This window comes from Neurospora tetrasperma (genome assembly GCF_000213175.1).
Source record: "Neurospora tetrasperma FGSC 2508 unplaced genomic scaffold NEUTE1scaffold_81, whole genome shotgun sequence".
Taxonomy (NCBI): domain Eukaryota; kingdom Fungi; phylum Ascomycota; class Sordariomycetes; order Sordariales; family Sordariaceae; genus Neurospora; species Neurospora tetrasperma.
The window spans coordinates 758,339-778,492 of record NW_009799179.1 but is presented as its reverse complement, the minus strand read 5'-3'; the positions used below and the strand labels follow the sequence as shown (position 1 = coordinate 778,492).

The 20,154-nt window shown below is 51.1% G+C and overlaps 7 protein-coding genes across 7 annotated transcripts; 4 read left to right on the top strand and 3 right to left on the bottom strand.

Moving 5' to 3' along the window:
- Nucleotides 1–386: 386 nt before the first annotated feature.
- Nucleotides 387–2,199, bottom strand: NEUTE1DRAFT_104573 (uncharacterized protein; the record flags this gene model as incomplete). Its single annotated transcript, XM_009856876.1, has 3 exons — nt 387–788; nt 1,048–1,602; nt 1,756–2,199. The coding sequence occupies 3 exons, from the start codon at nt 2,197–2,199 to the stop codon at nt 387–389; spliced, it is 1,401 nt and encodes a 466-aa protein (XP_009855178.1).
- A 789-nt stretch (nt 2,200–2,988) lies between these two features.
- NEUTE1DRAFT_89024 (mitochondrial inner membrane magnesium transporter mrs2) lies at nt 2,989–4,758 on the top strand (the record flags this gene model as incomplete). Its single annotated transcript, XM_009856875.1, has 3 exons — nt 2,989–3,606; nt 3,672–4,300; nt 4,362–4,758. 3 exons carry the CDS (start codon nt 2,989–2,991, stop codon nt 4,756–4,758), a joined length of 1,644 nt encoding a protein of 547 aa, XP_009855177.1.
- A 1,812-nt stretch (nt 4,759–6,570) lies between these two features.
- On the top strand, nt 6,571–8,572 carry NEUTE1DRAFT_70340 (uncharacterized protein; the record flags this gene model as incomplete). The annotated part of the gene is made up of 4 exons (XM_009856874.1): nt 6,571–6,766; nt 6,969–7,021; nt 7,118–7,875; nt 8,034–8,572. The coding sequence occupies 4 exons, from the start codon at nt 6,571–6,573 to the stop codon at nt 8,332–8,334; spliced, it is 1,308 nt and encodes a 435-aa protein (XP_009855176.1).
- Nucleotides 8,573–8,773: 201 nt separating this feature from the next.
- On the bottom strand, nt 8,774–10,107 carry NEUTE1DRAFT_118436 (uncharacterized protein; the record flags this gene model as incomplete). The annotated part of the gene is made up of 5 exons (XM_009856873.1): nt 8,774–9,393; nt 9,507–9,637; nt 9,856–9,869; nt 9,969–10,017; nt 10,095–10,107. The coding sequence occupies 4 exons, from the start codon at nt 9,986–9,988 to the stop codon at nt 9,370–9,372; spliced, it is 189 nt and encodes a 62-aa protein (XP_009855175.1).
- Nucleotides 10,108–10,905: 798 nt separating this feature from the next.
- On the top strand, nt 10,906–12,452 carry NEUTE1DRAFT_89019 (uncharacterized protein; the record flags this gene model as incomplete). Its single annotated transcript, XM_009856872.1, has 1 exon — nt 10,906–12,452. The coding sequence occupies one exon, from the start codon at nt 11,010–11,012 to the stop codon at nt 12,216–12,218; it is 1,209 nt and encodes a 402-aa protein (XP_009855174.1).
- Nucleotides 12,453–13,296: 844 nt separating this feature from the next.
- On the top strand, nt 13,297–15,910 carry NEUTE1DRAFT_132442 (uncharacterized protein; the record flags this gene model as incomplete). The annotated part of the gene is made up of 1 exon (XM_009856871.1): nt 13,297–15,910. One exon carries the CDS (start codon nt 13,297–13,299, stop codon nt 15,691–15,693), a length of 2,397 nt encoding a protein of 798 aa, XP_009855173.1.
- A 3,592-nt stretch (nt 15,911–19,502) lies between these two features.
- Nucleotides 19,503–20,076, bottom strand: NEUTE1DRAFT_118435 (uncharacterized protein; the record flags this gene model as incomplete). Its single annotated transcript, XM_009856870.1, has 1 exon — nt 19,503–20,076. One exon carries the CDS (start codon nt 20,051–20,053, stop codon nt 19,808–19,810), a length of 246 nt encoding a protein of 81 aa, XP_009855172.1.
- Nucleotides 20,077–20,154: the final 78 nt, after the last annotated feature.

The window sequence follows — 20,154 nt, the reverse complement described above, 5'->3', positions numbered from 1 at the left end:
CTATCCTTTGTCCCTGAAGTTAATCGTGATAAATGTGACCTCTAGGAGTGTGTGGGCATGATTCGTGCTGCCTTGATGGGTTGATTGCAGAAGTATCAAGTGCCATACGGTGAGACCTGAGCTGGCGGATTCACTGACGGCCAAGATGCAGTGGATTCTTTTGTCAGGCCGCCTGCTAAAGAAGCAGTGTTTTATTCATGAACAATGCCTTGAGGGTTAGTGGATCTGGATGCCTACCCACCTCCAGTTAATCTCCTCTGCCATGTTTCTAACATCATCGCCACCGCATTCTCCTTACTTGAGCAAGCTGAGTCCTCCAGTTAACAAGTCAAATGATACCCATGACATTTCTTCCCCTACTCTCCGACACTCTCTCAATCCCCATCTCAGTCCTCATGCTCCTCTCCCCTCTGCTGCATCCAATGCCGCAAAACAGACTGGGCGCGCAGCCACAGCTTCCAGGCCGGCTTCTGCGAGTCAGAATAGGCAGTTCGCGTCTGCCGCTCCACACTGATCTCCTCCAGCTTCTCGATCATGAGAAAATGGGGCCAGTGGTTGGGGCCAAAGACGCGCAGGATGGAGAAGAGCCGAAGGGCGATGAGGGACATTTGTTCCCGCTCTTGGTCCTCATCTAGATCATCGCGGCGGGCGTCGGGAGGGAGGTTGGCGTGGGGGATGTAAGGGCGAGAGGTGGGGAGGGTGGAATGATGGGGGGTGTAAGAGGATGTGATGGTAGTAGAAGGATGGTCGGGATGGGACATTAGGCGTTCGTAGCCGAGTTTGGTGAGCTGGTTGGTATGTTAGTTAGTTTTGTAAAGAGGTTTGGGTGAGATGGGTGTGGAGAGGAGTCAGGGAGGTTTAGGGGAGGAAAGTTTAAGAGACAAAACAGTTAAGCGAAAGATCAAGGGAAAATATTGAGGGATAATGTGGAGGTGGAGGAGGTTGAAGAGGAGAAAGTTAAGGAGGTCAAGATTAGGAGAGAGAAGAAGTTTGGGGAGGTGAAGGTTCATGAAAAGGGTTAAGGGAAGAGGTTTGGGCGCTACTCACTTCCCAGGTTTGCTCGCTCGATAACGTCGCACCACCTCTGACCAACCAATACAGCAACTTGACGGAATCCCAACTCGCAACCGGGTTCGCCAGCAAATGATTAGGGATCTTGGTCGCCGGGTGAATATCCCAGTACCCCGTGCGCAAGGCATGATTCTCCAGGCTATAGATAACTCCTTGGGGGTCGGATTTGTACAAAATGGTGGTGAACCAGGACCAATCGGCTTCGAAGCAGGTTTCCACGTCCAGTTTGGTGTTAGACTGGGACGAGGAAGGGGCACCGGAGTCGTCGACGAAGTCACCGTCGAAGTGCAGGCGGTGGTGAGGATGGTGAGGATAAACATCTCGGACATCATCCATGTCGTAGTCTTGGATTTCACCAGGGCGGGGACCTGATATCAGGTCACGGTCAAGTTCCATGCGCGTGGGGCCGAGCATGAGCCAGTTCTCGGTGTGGATGAAGGGGCGGAAGGCAGAGCCGTGACGCCGGATCCAGACTTGTTGGGCGTGGAGGATGAGAGAGAGGGAGAACCATTTGGAGGAGAGGATGGCGGTCTGTGAAGGTGTCAGTTGACGGTCCTTATGGCAGGAGTATTATTATGAGAGGGAAGTCGATAATATGAAGTGAGTAGCCAGTCTTATGTGAAAAGGGTTCAGATAGCACTCTTTTCATCAACCCATTTCGGCATTTCAACGAGGCAAACTGACCTGGAAATCTGGATTGCCAGGCATTCTCTCACCATCCTTCTCATAACCCCTATATGACTGGATATCCTTTCTGGGACAGCCAAACCACATGTCCCACGTAGGAGAGAAGGCATCGACAATCAGCTGCATAAGGAAGGTCCTGGCCGAAAGCATGTAGCCAATGCGAAGACTACTCCTAGGAAAGTTGAGGTTCTCGGACATGGAGAAGATGCGCTCAAGGATTTCAGGCGGCAGCTGCTCGATAAGAGCGGCTGGCTTTCTCGTCTTGACGCGACGTCGTCGTCTAACACCATTTTTGTCGACTTGACTTGGAATGACTCCAGTTTCCTCGTCGAACTCGTCCTCGTCACCATCCAGGTACTTGCGCCTGAAACGCTCCGGATTTGGAGGTTGCCAGGGTTGTTTGCGGCCGCGGCCTCTAATCTTGATGGGCGTCAGCTTCATTGTTTACCATTCTGCCGAAGTGCAGGAGACTGGAGCGGCTGAAGTGGTCAAGTTGAAGCGTCGTGTAAGTCGTGAAATCCACATTGAGCAAGTGGGTTCCGTCTGAAGAGAGGATGAGGGCCTAAATTGGATTTATGGAGAAAGGACTCGAGAGTGCAAGGTTGAACTGCTGTGGAAATTTTGGTAACGGTCAACAGTGGATGTTGTTCAATGGAGAGATCTGTTTGGAAACATCTCTCACCCAGCCAATTAAGACGTATTTGGAGAAGGATGCATATCTCGCACTCTTCTGAGGTCACTTGGAACTGTCAAAAGTGGTCAACACCAAAGAAAGATGTCATTCCGATGAAGTTGTCCAGGCGTTGGATGCACTAACAATTTTCTTATCAACTGGAACACGGTGATTGGGGAAACGCAGCGACTTCCATGTCGAATGGAGTTGCCCGCATGCATGGGCGAATTCCACTTTTGATGCATTCACTCCCACCAGCACTTGGAGAACCCCTCCCACAGCGAACTTTTCCCGCCAATGCTGTTTATTAGCACCACCGCGCGGCGTGGTTCCATCCGTCGAAAGCTTTAACTTTTCTGCAGGCACAACATCGAACTGGGATTTAGCGAGGTGCGTTGCGGCCATCTTTTTGGAAAGGCAGGAAGGCCTTACAAACACCGCGAATCACTCTCTCTGTTTGATTTGCGCGCCTTTCTTCTTCCACTTTTTGCGACCGAGAGGAGAATACTGAGAGCAAGTATCGTCAGTCAGTCCACGGACGACCATTTTTTGCTGCAATGCCGCCGGCATTGAGACCAGCAGCGCCATCACGGAGTCTCCTTCGGTATCTTCGCGCCCAGTCCGAAGGGCTCTCGTTTGCGCCAACATGTCGCGCTGCTGCTGAGCGCCATCCAGCTCTCCAGTGTCGCCATGTCTGTACCGCAGGCGGTTCAACCAGACCACCAAGACAGCCTTCTTCCTCGACGACAACGAGATCGCTGAGTACAGCAACCCCGCCCAAGCGCACCCAGTTGCGCGCCGGTCTTGTCGACCTCGAGGCCATTCTCCCCAAGTCGCTTCGAAAACAGCGCACCACAAAGTCCCTCCTCGCACTCCCACCGCCGGCTGGCTCGTTGCGGTTCTCGTCAAACCAGTCCTCTGACTGTGATTCCAAGAGGCCCAAACTCAGAGAGTGGCTGTTCGGCAATGGCGAAAAGAAGGGACCACCAGACACCCGGCTGAACGATGACGACATAAGAGTAGCACTCGAGGAAGAGTCTGGTTCTATTTTCCAGCGCAGGGCTTTGACCGCAAAGGCTGCAATGGATCCCAGACTGAGGTGTACCGAAGTGGACGAGAACGGCAATGTTGTTATGGTGGACGGTGAGCTCAAAAAGAGTGAGCTTATTGCAAAGGTACGTGATCTGACACAGATGAAGAGATGCTGTGATAACATTGCTGACCAGTCGAAATACAACAGTACGGTCTTTTGCCTCGCGATCTTCGCAAGATTGATTCGTCCAACCTTCCCCATATCCTCATCCGTCCCTCGGCGATTCTGCTCAACCTGTTACACTTGAAGGTCTTGATCAAACACGATTGCGTCCTTCTGTTCGACGTCTACGGCTCCAAGAGTTCATACCCCCAGTCAGCCTTCATGTACGATCTACAAGGCAAACTGCAGCAGAAGCAGTCGTCCGGAGCCAACAGTCTGCCCTACGAATTCCGCGCTCTCGAAGCCGTGCTAATGTCGGTCACTTCCGAGCTGGAGGCTGACTTCGAAGCCGTCCGCGACCCTGTGATTCGCATTCTCAGCGAGCTCGAAGACGATATCGACCGCGAGAAGCTGAGGGTGTTGCTCGTCTTGTCCAAGAGGGTTAGCACTTTCGAGCAAAAGGCCAAGCTCGTGCGTGATGCCATCGAGGAGCTGCTTGAGGCCGACGATGATCTTGCGTCCATGTATTTGACTGAGAAGACGCATGATCTCTACAGAGGCGAGGATGACCACACTGAAATCGAGCTTTTGTTGGAGTCTTACAACAAGATTTGCGACGAAGTTGTGGAGGAAGCGAGTAACCTTGTCTCGAGCATCAGGAACACGGAGGAAATGTGAGTTTTTTACACCATTTTTGGAATTGAGGAAAAACACACAGCTAACCACTTATCACAGTATCCGCGCCATTCTTGACGCCAACCGTAACTCGCTCATGTTGCTCGATCTCAAGTTCAGCGTGGGCACTCTCGGCCTCGCAATGGGCACCTTCTTGGCGTCTTGGTACGGGATGAACCTGGAGAATTTCATAGAGGAAACCAACTGGGGATTTGCTATGGTCACCTCGGTCTCGACGGTCGCCTCGTTGATTGTCTGTTGGTACGGCCTTGTCAAGCTCCGCAAGGTGCAGCGTGTCAAGATGGGCGACTTGCACAACCGCAACGCCCCCAACCACTGGTTCCGTGACGAGAGCACCGACGTCCTGCTTGATCCCAGCAACCGTGAGAGGTTGAGGAGGATCAACTCGATGAAGAGTGCGCAGCAAAAGAGATCCACCAGCAAGAAGTGGTTTTAATGCCTTGAGATAAAAGAAAAGGAACAGACTGGGTTGCGTGATGGACAGAGAGCGTTTGGCGTTTCAGGAGAATGAAGGGAGTCCCCCTTTTTCATGTTGTTTTGAAAGAGAAATGATGGCGGCAAAATGCATCTTAGACGGACGGCGTTGAGACATTTAAAAAAAAAAAGGGGGGTCCTTTGCCTTGTTTGTTTTGTTGTGCTTGTCTATTGTAAGGTGGTTGTAGGGTTGTTAACCCGCTGTCTTCTTTTTGATCTCTCCATGTACTAAGTAGTACAGTTTATCTCAACTCATCATTGTTACTAGGTAGAGGTTTAGAGAAGCGTTATAGATCGGTGCCCTGGAGGAGACACCCAGGAACGCTTTTTGTTAGGATAGGCAGGCTCGAGGCAGGTTCAATATCATTATTCAAGTCACCCGTTGCCCTAGTTTAGGTCCGTGATCGTGATGATAGTGAAACTCCATATAGACAAATATCAAACACACTGGGAAAACATCGTCTGTTGTCACCCCCGTGCAACCCAACGTCGATCCAGAGGCAAATGGCTAGAATGGTCGAATTCACTCCCGTTCATCCGTAGTGGTCCGGTCGCCGGTGCCAGATCGTTGAGCCTGAGATGCTCCGTAAATCCGCTAGAATGCTCCAAGGGGGGCGCCGACAATTTGGGGGAGCTTCCCCGCAATATCCCACCAAACCCATAGAAAGTGCCCCGCCACGCCGGGATCTCAACGACGTCGATTGAACCCCGGTACCTCACACCACCCACACGACATCACAGGGCACTACTCTACTTCCACAGCTTTACATATAAAGCTCACCGGCAACTCCCCAGAACGTGAGGTGACGCAACATTGCCGAATTGAATCTTATAACGACCTGAACGGAGCGAAGCTGAAGGGCGAACATAACCAATTCGCCGCGCCTCTGCCTCGCCGTTCTCGATCAAACTTTGTATACCCTTGCCGATTCCTTCCAGGTCATCACTGCAGAGGCTCAGCAAGACGATCAATAATCACAAATAACTGGGGTCTACACGGTCAATTAAGGGGACAGGTATATAAACTGGGCTTCGCAACGGATTACCAAGCGGATTGTGTCTAGTACTTCTCATCTTTACCATCAATCACCCAGGTCAGTCAGTCCATCAACATCAGCCATCCAGTTTCTACATCAATGGAGTCTCATATACAGACCCTCTACAAACCCCTATGCAAGCCTTCAAAGCCATTATAAGTGGCAACTGAGTCGAGTCAAGTGGCTTTACCTATCCTTCCTCCGCCCAAACCCAACACCAAACAAGATGGCTCTATGAGGGTCCCCATTGATCATCACTGATGCTCTCGGGCGCTCCCGATCCGGGTCAAGCCGAATACGGGTACATGTACGGTCATGCGTTTTATGGCGTAGAGTATTCACGAACGTATCGCAATGGAATCATGGAGAAGGAAGGAATAGGGGACCATGTCGAGGTTACGTTTTTACATTTCCACTCACGGGTCTTGGCATAAATGGCGATGGAAACTACGGACTGAATCAGTTCTCATCTGCGCATCATCAACCTTTTGGGCTTCACTTCACTTCCACCTTCCTTTGAAGATATTGAAGTCAGCTAGCTAACGTGCCACAGCAGGCCAGTCTCTCGCCGTTCTTCTCGAGGGCTAGACTTCATCTTAATCATCACGCTCAAACTACACAGCCACCATCAACGTGATCACGCAAACCAACCAGAAGAGCGTCAAAACTAAAACCAGGACATCATCTTCTCATCACCATCACCACGACCAGAAACTTCAAACGAAAACACCGACAAAATGATGTCCCAAATCCCCGGCGAGACCCCACCACCCAACCTGGCCACTCTGGCCGAGGACCACTACTTCTCTGCCAACCCGCCGCCGAAGGACCATGAGAAGCACGTGAAGCAGGCCAAAGACTTTATCGATTTCCATGCCAAAGAGGGGAGGAGGTTGGTGCTGATTACCAGTGGTGGAACTACTGTGCCGCTTGGTGAGTTTTTCTCTTTTCCTTGTTCCTTTCGTTCATTGGGGGTTGCCAGGGGCGTAAATGGAGAAGAGAAACTGGGGAAAAGGGGAGTGAGAGAAAGAGGTGAAGTTGGGATGGAAGAAAAGTGAGGCAGTGAATATAGGACATGGCTCAACAGTGACGAGAGGGAAATGGATGACTGAGTAAGGTTACTAACGTATTACAGAAAAGCAGACTGTGCGCTTCATTGACAACTTTTCGGCTGGCACTCGCGGAGCTGTAAGTTTTCCCTCTTTGCTTGCTTGCTTATATGTCAGGGGCATCACCATCAAAGTGCCCCTTCGTACAGGATCTGTCTAACCAGCCAATCCCAAGACATCCGCCGAGTACTTCCTCGAAGCCGGCTACGCCGTCCTCTTCCTCCACCGACAATTCTCCCTCCTGCCCTTCTCGCGCCACTACTCGCATGCAAAAGATTGCTTCCTCGATTTCCTTCGGGAAGGGCCCGACGGCTCTGTCGTTGCCCGCGACAAGGACGCCAGCAAAATGCTCCAAGTCCTGCGCAAGTATCATGACGCCCGCGATAACAACATGCTGCTGGCCATCCCCTTCCTCAGCATCTCGGACTACCTGCACGAGCTGAGGTCCATCGCCCAGCTGATGAAGCCGCTCGGCCCCAACGCTCTCTTGTATCTCGCGGCCGCCGTCAGCGACTTTTTCGTGCCGCCGGACCGCATGTCGGAGCACAAGATCCAGAGCACGGACGCGGCGGATTTGAAGAAGAAATTGTCATCTTCTACTGCCACATCTGCTGCGCCCAGTGCGAACCCTAGTGCCAGAGCTACGCCTGCCCCTCCTGGCTCTGTTGGATCTAGGAATGGATCGGGAGGGACGGGAGTGGTGGATGAAGAGACCTTTGACAACTTTGATTCTTCCCCCACCGTGCCTAGGAGTAAGCGGTTGGTGGTCGATCTTGACCCCGTGCCCAAGTTCCTCAAGAACTTGGTGGAGGGATGGTCGCCTGAGGGAATGATTGTCTCGTTCAAGCTGGAGACGGATCCGAGCATCTTGACGCTGAAGGCCAAGTACTCGCTGAACCGGTATCAGCATCATTTGGTTATTGGGAATTTGCTGTATGTTTTTTCTAATTCTCTTCTCATTCCTTTGCCTTATGTTCTCCCCTTCCCATTCATCCCCTTGTACTCCCTCACCCCCCTTCTTAACATCGTTCACGTTCCTCCCTCCTCCCTCCTACCCATACCAACTAACTAACCAACCCGGAAACCAACAGCTCCACCCGCAAATGGGAAGTAGTCTTTGTAGCACCCAACCGCAAAGACCGGTGGATCCGCGTCCCCATGCACCGTCGTGTCGGCTCTTCTTCTACTTCTTCCGGCAACCCAGCAGCAACAACAACAACAACAACAACAACAGACAAGGACGAACCGCTAGACCCCAAGTCTCTCCCCGAAGGCGAACCGGAAATCGAGATTGAGAGCTTGATCATCCCGGCCGTCAAGGAGTTGCATAGTGAGTATATTGATACGTTTGAGCGCGAGAGGAGGGGGAGGAGTGGTACGCCTGGTGCTTGAAGGCGGGGGGTGTTTGAGGGAGTGAGTGAAGAGAGTGAGTGAAGAGGGTGAGTGATGGATGAAAGTGGTATGTTTGTAGTACAGTCGTGGTATAGTCGTAGTATGATACAATGTCACGGGGGGGGAATGGGCAGGAACATACCTCGGATGGAAAGCAGAGAGCGGTATGATATACGCATACAGTCAGTTAGTCATATATCGAAAATGCGGTTACCTAAAAATCGTGGAAAGGGAAATGCAGTAGATTGAAGGGGAGATTCAGTCAGCATCGCAATGACAGTATTGGTATTTCGAAGTTTTGGCATCTATGTGTGCATATTATAGCGAAACGACACTTAGTCGAGAATCGCGTGGGCTGTTTTCTCTTTGATCAATATGTTTGGGTACAAAAGCTACGTCATGGTCGTCCGGGGTTTGGTAGATCCGGAGAAGGTATTTGCAGTGAATGAGAACCTTGTTGTCTTTTTAATCTTCTTTCATCTTTGATGGGCGAATTGAAAAGGCCAACGTGAGTTACGCATACCTGTATGTTACAGAGATGATGGAACGAAAACAACGGCCGTACATGCTTATCTGTGACATCCCCATTCAAAGAATCACGAAGAACCGAGAATCATGTGTTGCCTGGAAAATCGCATTTCTGTTTTACGTTTTCTCAGACATTGTTGGCCTTCAAGTAGACTTTCGTCCGTAGACTCAAGTCCACCCATACCACACCCAGAAACACAGCATCCCATCCCAATCACAGACGCCCTGAAAAAAGTTTGCTTGCTTTTTTTTTCGCCCTTATTCCCCGAACCTTAATCCTGAGATCGCCCTGTTTCCAGGGATCCCAAGAAGAAGATAAAAGCACACAGTACAGTCCATTCCGGCGTTGTCTTGTTGTTGGTTCGTCATCGTCAAAAGTTCGTTCATCGTGGTGACGCGGGGAAAGAAAAGGGTTTGATGGGATTCTTTTAGCTCGCTAACTTTGTCGCCGGAGAGAAGAAAGTTGTCATCGCGACGGAAGCTTCATGGTTTGCGGGTTGGGGTAATTTAAGAGCCGGGGTTGGGGTTCATCTGTTTTGCCCATCATGTCAGTTTTGTTCCGTTCGCTGATTGTATGTCCGCTTTCGAGATTCTCGCGGTCCCGAGATCTGTCAGGCTAGACTGCTCTGCCGATTGGAACTGACCTTGCGCTTGCCGCCAGTCATGGTGACGTTGACGAAACGGCGAGTGTAAGTGAGTCTCTTCTTGGCGCGGCCCTTAGGAGTCTTCTTCTTCTCCTGCTTCTCGACCTTAGGGGTCTGAGACTTGACCTTGCCTGTATTGCGGATTCGTCAGATTTGGTGTTCTCATCGGTTGTCAAGATCGGTTTTTTGTCTTCGGTGTTTGGGTGTGGGCAGGGGTCGTATCATTCGAAACCCATCATCTCGTGCTTTTCGATATTGTCGTCTTCATCGTCGATGACAATCTGCGGGGTTGTGATGGCGGTGATGATGGTGATGGGACAACATGAACATCACGGGAAGAGCAACATACCGGCACGGGCCAAACTGTTCAATCATCGTTAGCATCGCTGTTCATCATTCATCATCGTCATCATCACATCAACAAGAAAACCGGCATGAAGCCTGGCTAGCAAAGCAACATACCTTCCGTGAACCTTTCCCATTTTCGGTTATTGCGGTGGGCGCGAGAAGACTGCTGTGGTTGTCGAAGTGGTAAGGCCTCTTGCCGTCAAAAGGGGAGCAAAAATCGAGACTGGCAGGAATACTGACCTGGGCGGACTGGATTTAGCGATTAATTGTGGGAGCTGCGGGGCTCGTCATTGGGGCTCAAACCGTGCGCTCTCGCCTCCTCTCCGGCACAGCGATTTTTCGTGGCTCACGTGAGGTGGCGAAGGCGTAGGTTTGCTGTGGCGGGCCATTTCTTGGCGTCTTGGCAGTTGGCGGACTCTTATCGTTTTCGTTATCATCTGAAGGGAAGCAAGCACATGATTGCGCGTCCTCTTGGGAGAAATGTGGGCCCAATTTCCTGGCTGCAGAACGCCGACAGCCCTATCATGAGTGGTGTTCGTAATCGTGAGTGAGTGTCGTATGCAAATTGTCACAGTTCAAACATCCTTTCAGCATCCCTTCGTCGGCACGATAAACAGCGAACTCTGGCATCCGGATTATCGCCAGTCATGTGTACACACATCGACCTCTAGAGGGAGTGTGTTGTACGGCAACAACGGCACGGGCAACACTTCTTTGATTCCTCACAGTGACCTGGCAGGGCCTTTGAAGTTTGAAGTGCTGACGACTCCCACCTCACTTACACCGGCCACCATGCTCAGACCTGACCAGTCACATCACAGAGCACTTAATAAGCGGGGAATGAAGACGCGGCCCGCAACTAACGGCCCAGGGCCCTTCGAGGTCGCCCCCCCAATCCAGGCCCCCGAAGTCTATCGGACTGGAGCTTCTCCCGTTTGTTGACCTCCTCTCTTGATATTTCAGTTCGACACCAGGACTTATACCTCTAGAGTAAAATTGGTTCTTTCTTCACACTCCTCCCATCTGGACCTATATCCTTCCGGGTATTAGTGCTTCACATCACCGATCCATATAAAGTCGGGACTTACACTGTGAAACCTCGAGCTATCATCGGCGCCCCTTGTTCGGCAGCCACCACCACCAGCGTCACCCATCATGAAGCCCATCGCCTTGAGCGCACTCTTCACCGCCGCGGCCGCCGTCGCCGTGCCGGGTGAACATGAGTCCAAGCCATCGCAGCCGTCCAGGCCGCGGATTCCAACCTCGTACGAGTCTGCCGTCATGGCGCGGCGCATCCTCGCGCTCACTCCCCTCGGCACTCTGGCCACCATCTTCCCGGCCGCCAACTCATCTTCCATCATGACCGAAGAAGAAAAGAGAAACCCAAAGCTGCAGGAGAACCGACCCGCCGAGGTGGCCGGCATGCCCCACGGTTTGATGGAGTACATTTCCGACTGCGAGTATGCAACCAACGACGTCGGCAACCCGACGCTACTAGCCATCAGCATCGAGACCTCGTTCAAGAACATTGCCGCCGGTAGCAATGTTTCGTTGGCAGTGCAGTGGACCCCTCCTCCCCCTCCTCCTCCTCATCATCGTTGGCCTCCTCATGGCCCTCCTCCACATGGGCCCAAGAAGCCTCCTCATGGCCCTCCTCCACATGGGCCCAAGAAGCCTCCTCACCATGGTGATGATGACCATGATGAGGACCACGACCACAAAAAACATAAAGATCACAAAGACCCTAAAGATGAAAAGCACCACAAAGACAAAAAGCACAAAGACCACAAGAAGAAGCGCCCTCACCACCCTCCCCCTCCCCCTCCTCCTCCTCGCCGCCGCCGCCCTTTCTCCCCCGCTGCCCTCCCACGCTTCTCCCTCCTAGGCTACGTTGAAAAGATCGAAGGCGGCGACGACCGCAGCCAGGAAGGTTCCATCGGCGCGCAACTCGCCTCGTGCTTCACCAAGGTCCACCCGGACGCCAAGTGGTGGCTCCCGGGCAACCGGATCCACGAGTCGCACTTTGTCCGGCTGGTGGTGACGCACGTGTACTGGATTGGCGGGTTCGGCGATCGCGCTTATATTGGCTGGATCCCTGTTGATGAGTGGAAGAGGGTGACAAAGGAGGAGTGGGAAGGGATCAGGTTGCCGGGGGAGTGGGAGGGGCATCACGGTAGACCTCATCATCCTCCTCCGAAGCATGAGAAGCCTGAGGATGGCGGTGATGAGGGAAGTGACAGTGATGGCGAGGATGAGGGCGAGAAACAGCAGCAGCAGCAGCAGCAGCAAGCTGAGAAGGAAAAGGGGTGGGTGGTTGTTCAGGATGGAAAGAATGAAGGTTATGGCGTGGAGGAGGATCTCTAAGATGGGTTGACGCAACTGAACAATTTGGTGAACTGAAAGTACGTTTTACTATTATAATTGATACCATGCTGGGATGCATGGTAGACGGGCGTGCGTTTTCTTGGATATCATTTATTTGCTCTATATCATGCTTCTATCCACGCCAGGCGTTCTGCGTGTACTACCAGCCTGTGCATACCTACCCAACAGCTAGAATATTCAATTTCGAGTTACAATCTAATGCCGGTTTGTTTGTTAACTTGGTACTTCTGGTCTACTGGACATGATCCGTCCCGAGTTCTCCTAAACCTCACAGACATAAAGTAAATGGCCAGGTATGGTCCAGAAAGCTATAAACATAATTCAATAGACATGTTGAATTTCGCAAAGAGCATATTCAAGGTAAGATCACGCTTTGGTCATGGTACAAAATTGATTGATTTGATATAAAAACGTCTTAGGGAGTTGACCCAAGGTCTCGAGCTGACAAACAAACCAGTACTCGACTGCACAGCCACACCGTTTTTCCCTATACATGTTTCTTTGCGATTGGTTCGTCCAATGTGAGACTTTTTCGGCTCGGTTGTTTGGCATCTGGATTACTCACAAACCACGGCTCAATCGAGCACAAAAACAAAAGATCAACAGGCAGAAGCAATGTCACTGTGTCACCCTAAGACACTATATCTGATGGATTCCCACATATGCCACTGTCAGCTGTAAAGCCGCTGCCGCCGCCGCTGCCGCCCTATAGGGAACTAACCATACCGAAGCTGACCACACGGCTCGGTTCCATCCCACAAGATGGAGGGGTGACAGGATGGAACCAAGTGTTTCATTGGCGCGTACCAAAAATTGTTGGGCAGAAAGGAAGGAAAGAGAAAGTACCATGTATAACGTTATAATTTCCCGTCAGGCTGCCTATCGTGAGGTCGGATCGATGGGGCTTGAATTCTGCCTAGGAAGGATTTAAGCATGCAAGGATAGCCGTAGTTCCGTCGGCGAGTTGTTTTTTTTTTTCCAACCATTTCTGGAAGGATTTGGATTCAACCAGCGGTCATCACTGCATGGATGAACGCGAACAGAACAAGAGAACGAAATGATGGCGGACTCAATCGTGACTTCGCCTGAGGGTGTTTCGGGCCTTTCCGCGGAAGCTCAGCAGCCTTTGGTGCCTACCTCTACTCGACGATATGGACTTGGAGAAATGAGCAATGGCGATTGCGATGCTAACCTGGCCGAAGATCCCAAGGCACACAGGCCAATGGAAAGACGAGCAACGGGCAACGGGCGGTTTCCTATCCGTGTCAATGGCACCAGCGTTAGTTCTTCGTCGACAATAACATCTACGGTTGCCGTGGTTCGCCCCGCGGATTCGAAACCACCGCCCATTCCCCAGAGATCGCACTTCAGGGGCGTATCCCAAAGCCCGTCCTTGGTCAACAAAAAACTGGGATTGATACCCCTTGCCTTACAAAGATCCAAGGGTGCGGGGTCGAGGAGCAGTTCGGTGCCTCCTAGATTTTCTCGAGGTCTGAAGCCAAATGGGGCCCATGTGACTCGGACTCAGTTGGGACGGGCTATGTCTTTGGCGGAGGAGGAAAGGCCTGTGGCTAATATTGCTGCCGGGAACACGATTCAGCCGGTCTCTAGGGTATTAATCAGAAGTCAATCTCGTGGAGCAAGTCGAGTTGGAAACAGTCCGGTGTTCACCAACCCTTTCAGACGAGAAAGCGCGACACTTGGAACACCCTCCAGCGTCTGGGAACTGGCAGTCCTTCCAGTGCGCCGAGATGCTTCTCAGAGCCGTGATCCGCTTCTTGAGGTCGCTCGCGGTGTTCTCTACTCGATATCACAAGTCCATTCAGCTGTTCAGAGCATGTCGAATTTTGTCGTCAACCATGGGGCTGGATCCAACCTCGAAGCCGCTCTTGAGAAAGCCAGTTTCCACTTCCATGAGCTGGAACAAGCTATCCATGCTTTGGATCTCATGACTGGCACACGTGGTGTTGACTGTCCGAATCAATGGTCTCTTCAGCAGGCGCTGTCGAGGCTCGTTAGCGCCTACAGCCAGATATGTGGTGAGCTTAGCGGCCATATCGACATGTTCGTGGATATTGGGGATGAGAGGTACCTTCGAACCTTCCTCATGCTTGTGTACCACAGCATCATGGAGCTCCGCGCAACCATGGGATCACCTCCAGCGCCTGACATTGACGCGGCAGCGACGCTCAAACCCCGACGTCGGACACCATGGTCCACAATTCTAACGCCGTTTAGAAGAGGTTCAACGAGGAACCATACCCCATTATCGTCTTTTAAAAGCCCCAAACCCCCGGGTGGCCTTGAGTCTGCTCGAGGGGGTGTCAACATGCAAGTCAGGACGGACTTACCTTATCCTGGGCCAGGGGGCGCTCCAACACGGGCAATAGCAGTGGCCACGACGGATTCGGCTCCGACTTTCACCTCTGCAAAGAGCATCGGCATTACCACAGCGTCGACAAGGGTAGCGAAACTGGATACCCAGCCGATACCGATAACTCCAGAGCCACCTCCCACTGCCACCTCGTTTTCTCTTCCATCTTTCTCCTCGCTCACCCCTTCACATATGTCTAATAATGCCGCACCAGATCCGACTGATGCGCCGTTCGATGTGCTTTTCTTGAAATTGAAGTCAGCAACCTCCCAGATCTTTCACACCATCCCACCGCTGAACTCCTTGTTTGCGCACTACCATCACCAGGTTCACTCTAGTCCAGCACTGAGGGAAGCAGCAAAGGCCTGGACCGTCCTCTTGACCAGTGGTGTCAAAGTGCAGAAACAAACGGAAGCTTTGCGGGAGAGGTTGTCCACTTTGAGGGTCGGCGACCCGGCATTGTTCTCCCCTCCTTCTAGTGCACGAGGAAATCAGACACGGAGTGGCTCGGGCCACGGATCGGCATCGGTTTCTTTTTGGGATGTATGTGAGGGTTTATACACCGCTTGGGCTGAGTTTGGGGGTCTGTTGAAGACGGTGTTAGTGAAGTCGAAGGCTTCGGCAGCAGAGGGGGCGAGGAAGGAAACGGCAGAGCTCAACTCGAAACTTTCATTACCACCAGAAACGCTCAAGCAGCTTGGAAATATATCGCGAGGACTCAAGGACGCAGCCGAATTGAGTGTCATCGTCAGGAGGCAGATACATGTGCAACAACAGCAGCAGCAACAGCAGCAGCAGCAGCAAGTTCAGCCCGTCGTGCCGCCTGTCACCAGATCACAGGGGCAGGATAAACCTATGGTGCGGATGAGAGAGCGCGACAGAGCACGGGAAAGAAGCATCAGTCCCAGGACGAGAGACATAAGCACTGTTCGAGCGGGAACGCCGGCGGCGAGGAGGTTGCAGCAAATGCAGATGGAGATGCAATCACTCCCGCCTCTGCCCATGACACCGCAGAGTGCAGCGCTGGGACCGGCGTTTAGGGCTACGAAACCCTCTTCTTTTGGGTCGTTTTCTGGATAGTGGGACATGTCACATCATTCTTGAGGAAGGAGTGAAGGGATGATGGTGTCGAGTGGGGTGATTCCTTCCGTTTTCACTTGTTTCTGCAAGTGCACTGCAATGGTACTTAACCTCGGTCATGATGGACGATGGAAGTCACTTTTGCACCATATTGTCGGGCAGTTTCCGCCAGATAGAGGGCCTACTTCGCCATACGGGTTATGCGGACCTTTGGGGTACTCAGGGACGTTATTGCTTGTTGCCTCATCCCCATTCGGGATGTCACGCGTGGATGAGAGTCACAACACAATATTATCCGGATAAGCCAATTGACGCTGAGACAAGAAAGAAGTCAAATTGTTCCCGTGGCATTACGATTTCATTATAAGACTCCTTGGAGCTGACGGTCATGTCTCTGGTCTTCTCTTGGAATGCGTTGGGACTCATAATGGGCGACCACTTTATCACCAATTGGGCGTGTTTGAGTCGAAGAAAGGCAGTGTCCGAATTCGACGTCCTTGGCGACCATTTCACGTTTGGGAAAAGCTTTAAAGTTGGGCAAGTTGTTCGGCCCTAGGGAGGTGATTTTTGCCGACCTGCCTGAAGATGTCGAAGTAGACAAATCCGACGAAGTCAATCATGAACACGGTGAGCTAGACTGGTTTTTCGAGGTGGCATACAACGGTGGAACGGTAGACGGGATCTCAAGAACAAGTATTTCGAAATGCTGCTAAAGGGGCCACCGATTTGCCTGATATAATCCAGGTCAATATATCGCCAGTATATCACCATTTCGTCCTGGAGAATATCTGCCATACTCAAATATTTCCTTGCCACATGACAAATAGATTTCTCATTCATTTCCTCGCCCTCACATCTCCTCATATCCTGCAGTGCAACTCATTATAGACTTACAGATACTGCTCTCGCCCACACCAAAATGAGAAAAAATAAAAATAAAAACAAAAAAAAAACAGACACTACCACCGTAGTAACTAAAGCTCTATCCACACGACAAGACACCCAGCCAGATCAGACCGGATCAAACAAAACTGCTTACTGGGCTTCGATTTTTCTGCAGACAACAAAGACATCGTAACGCCCAGGCAACTTGCACCTTACGCATCGCCTTTTTGTCCCAACTCTCACAGCATCATACCACAACTAAGATCAACCCTCTCATCCGCCCTCACACTGCTTGACACCCACCAGAGTAGACACCTTGTACCTCTTTCTGGCCTGTTCCACTTACAATCCAATCCAATCCTACTGTATCTGTAAGCAGAATATACCCAATATTTCAGGAGAGATCAATTCACCCCGGTCTATTGTAACCCGTACAGGACGTATTGAAATGATTAAGTACCAGTTCCAAATGTCCATGTGCGGATCGGAAATACATTGACATGAAGAACCATAACAAATTCAATATCAAAAACAGCTTCCTTAACATTCACCATGTTCTAATCAAAGAACAAAAGGCATGAATTACACACCAAAACGCCAAAGGAAGTTGACCCAATATACCTGGCATCGAGCTGACCAACACAGACCACGTTTAGACTGTACACCACCGAACCTTCAGATATCTATCTAATTTTACCCTTCTTTTTAGCAACCCGGATACATAGGTCGAGTACGAGACCAAGCAAAGCCACACTTTGCAGGCTTAAGTTTCCACACTAAGATCCAACTCATATCACAGCTAATGTCCATTCCTTGTAGTGCATGGCGCAAGTGCATGAGTAGAGTATCAATGTTCCAGCATCAAATATCAACTAACAACCTACCTACCTAGGTAATTAACACATTGAAACCGTTCCCCAACTATCCATCTACACAGCCAACCAGCCACTTTCCCCTTGGTCAGTCTCTTACCACAGGAAAGCTCTGCCTGTTCTCTCTGTGTCTTTCTCTTCTCTCTCTTCTGGTTATCTTCACTACTCAACTGCAACCCCTTTCAATCAATCACATGCCCATCATCGCTCCGTTTGTTGACAGCTTGAACCTAGACAAGGTGAGAGTGAATGTGAGACAAGACCAGACAGGGGGCTAGCCCCGGCTGGACAGGCACCAGCGTCGTCTTGGAGAGCTGTAGGAAGCAACTTCAGATGATGCCCCCATCCCTAAGCCAGCCATCGACACTCGATAATCCGGAACTCAAGATGCCTGTTTAGGAAACTATCGAAACGGGATGGGAAGAAGGGTGGTGTTAATGAATTATTACTATCATTCCTATTATTTTCAATGCACACTAGGGTGGTGGACTCTAGTCCCCAGAGCCAGCTACCAGCGACTATAACCAGCAACCGAGCTAGTCCCCTAAGGCACAACCATCGAACAATATCAACAATGACAGGTCATGTAGTGGTAGCAGTATCCTAGTGTCGACAAGACACAGTGGTGTAAGCAAGCAACACGACGTCCCGGTCCTGATTCGATGATTCCAATGACCCTAGAAACCCCAATAGTTCCGGCCACCCGGCAGCCAGCCCAGGATGGGCCCATGAAGTCGAATTCCCAGTCTCACCAACCACAGTATCACCACTGATGACGGTCCGACAACAGACAAGTAAGTGAAAAAAGGGTCACGGTACGCGAACTGACCCCATTATCATCTTCATCACCACCAACTGCCAAGGCAAGTATCAACTAACAAGAAACCAACTAAGTGGGTCTCAATCAGGCAGACTAGGTGGCGATCAATAAATCGCAGGGTACTCCGGTCCGGAGGAACTCCTGGCTCATGCGTGCTCGTGTGCACATGTGTATAAGTTTAAAACATATATCGGAGATGTTCCGACCTCTTACGGTGTGACTCACTCGGCCACTCACGCACAAATTTGTGTCTGAATATGGCGTGCTTCTGTAAGTCTCATGTCCTGTCTTGTCTCGCCTCGAGTTCAGGATGGAAGCTCCGTGGCTCCGAACTTTCGGGGACCCTTACATTTCCATCCCGGTAGGCATGACTGGTTGGATGGTTCATTTGCCCACTCGAGACGCGAATGAGGGCGGGCTCCTGATGCTCTGAGCAACTGTCAAAGTATAATGAGACAGAAGATGCCACTAGACATGCTAGTGTACAGCACACTATTGGATCGCGAGGATCTTGTGAACGATGAACCGAAATGAGGAGGCGAAAAACGTTTGGAATCTGCGCCTGTCAGGTTTCACATGCCTCACGAGCGTTCACCTTCGTGCCTGCCTCATCCGTAGCTCGAACCCTCCACATTTTGATTGATCTTAAGTGGAGGGAATGGCCGGCTATGAACGGCTCGAGGGCCCAACCAGTCATACATGGGCGACGGCGACGGTTTGAGCTTGAAGAGTTTTCCCGCTGTGTGCCACAGAACAACAGCACGTGGCGCGAGATCCCAAGAACAAAAAAAAGTCGGACGGTAACCTCACTTGGGGTTTGCGATCCGTCCGTTCCGGTGAGGTTTGTTCCATGAGATCCGGATGGCGAACGATGAGTGAGTGAATGAGTGAGTACGTGAGTGAGAACCAAAGTGGATGAGACCCACGAAAGTCTTATGACAATGACAAACGGACAAACAAACTTACCAGTCACTTACCTCACTTGCTTGGCATCATGTCATTCTCATCGTTCATTGATCGGTCCGTACTGGGATCTCGTGTCGTGTCGTGATTCCCGTTGCGGCTCGGTAGGCCTCTCTGCGTCTTTAGTCTCGTGATCAAGCTCGGCTTGTTCTTATTTGGCTCACATTTCCTTTCTCTCTGGTTGCGAACGGTTGGCGCAGGCACGTAAATGAGGCAGAACGAGCGGGCACGGTGTGCAAAATCTTTGAATCTGTGCAAAAAAGCATGTCAGAACACATTTGTGTTTATTAAGGTGTTCGATTTTGATAAGTTTGCAACTAGACCCATCCGGCTGGTTAAACAACCGGGTGTGTGTGCTTGTCTGTATAGCTCCATTTTGTTTGCTTGTAAACTAAAACTCGACGATCGACCGATGATACGAAGGTTTTGATGTTCTCGGTGCGTGCGCGTGTGTTTAACGAAGGGACGGACGGAGGAGGTTCGAGAGCGGTTCCAAGGAATGTGTGAAATTCAAGATCCCAAATCTTATTCGTGTGGGTTGCCAAGTATGGCTTCTTAAGCATAGCGAGGGTGTTCAGGAACCTGGCAAGCCATTCGACTTCGTCGGTTTGGTCGTCCGCGAGTGAAAGCCGTTATCGGATAATCCCAAGCCAAGGTTTCTCTGTTGTGTTTGTTCGTATGCGCTGCCTTTGCGCCCTGCTCCTGGTTGCAGTTGTAAAGATATATGCTCCTTCAGATCCATTATGTTCATAAAGGACGTTCCATGTGCTTGCCTCCCATGCCCTGAATTCGCCAAGCGTCCAGAAGACGCGGATATCATCGTGCCAGATAAACGAAAGGAAAAAAAAAAAAAAAGACTGTAAACACAACAACCGGATACAACCACCGTTCCTCATCGTACACTAAACTACAACCACCGGT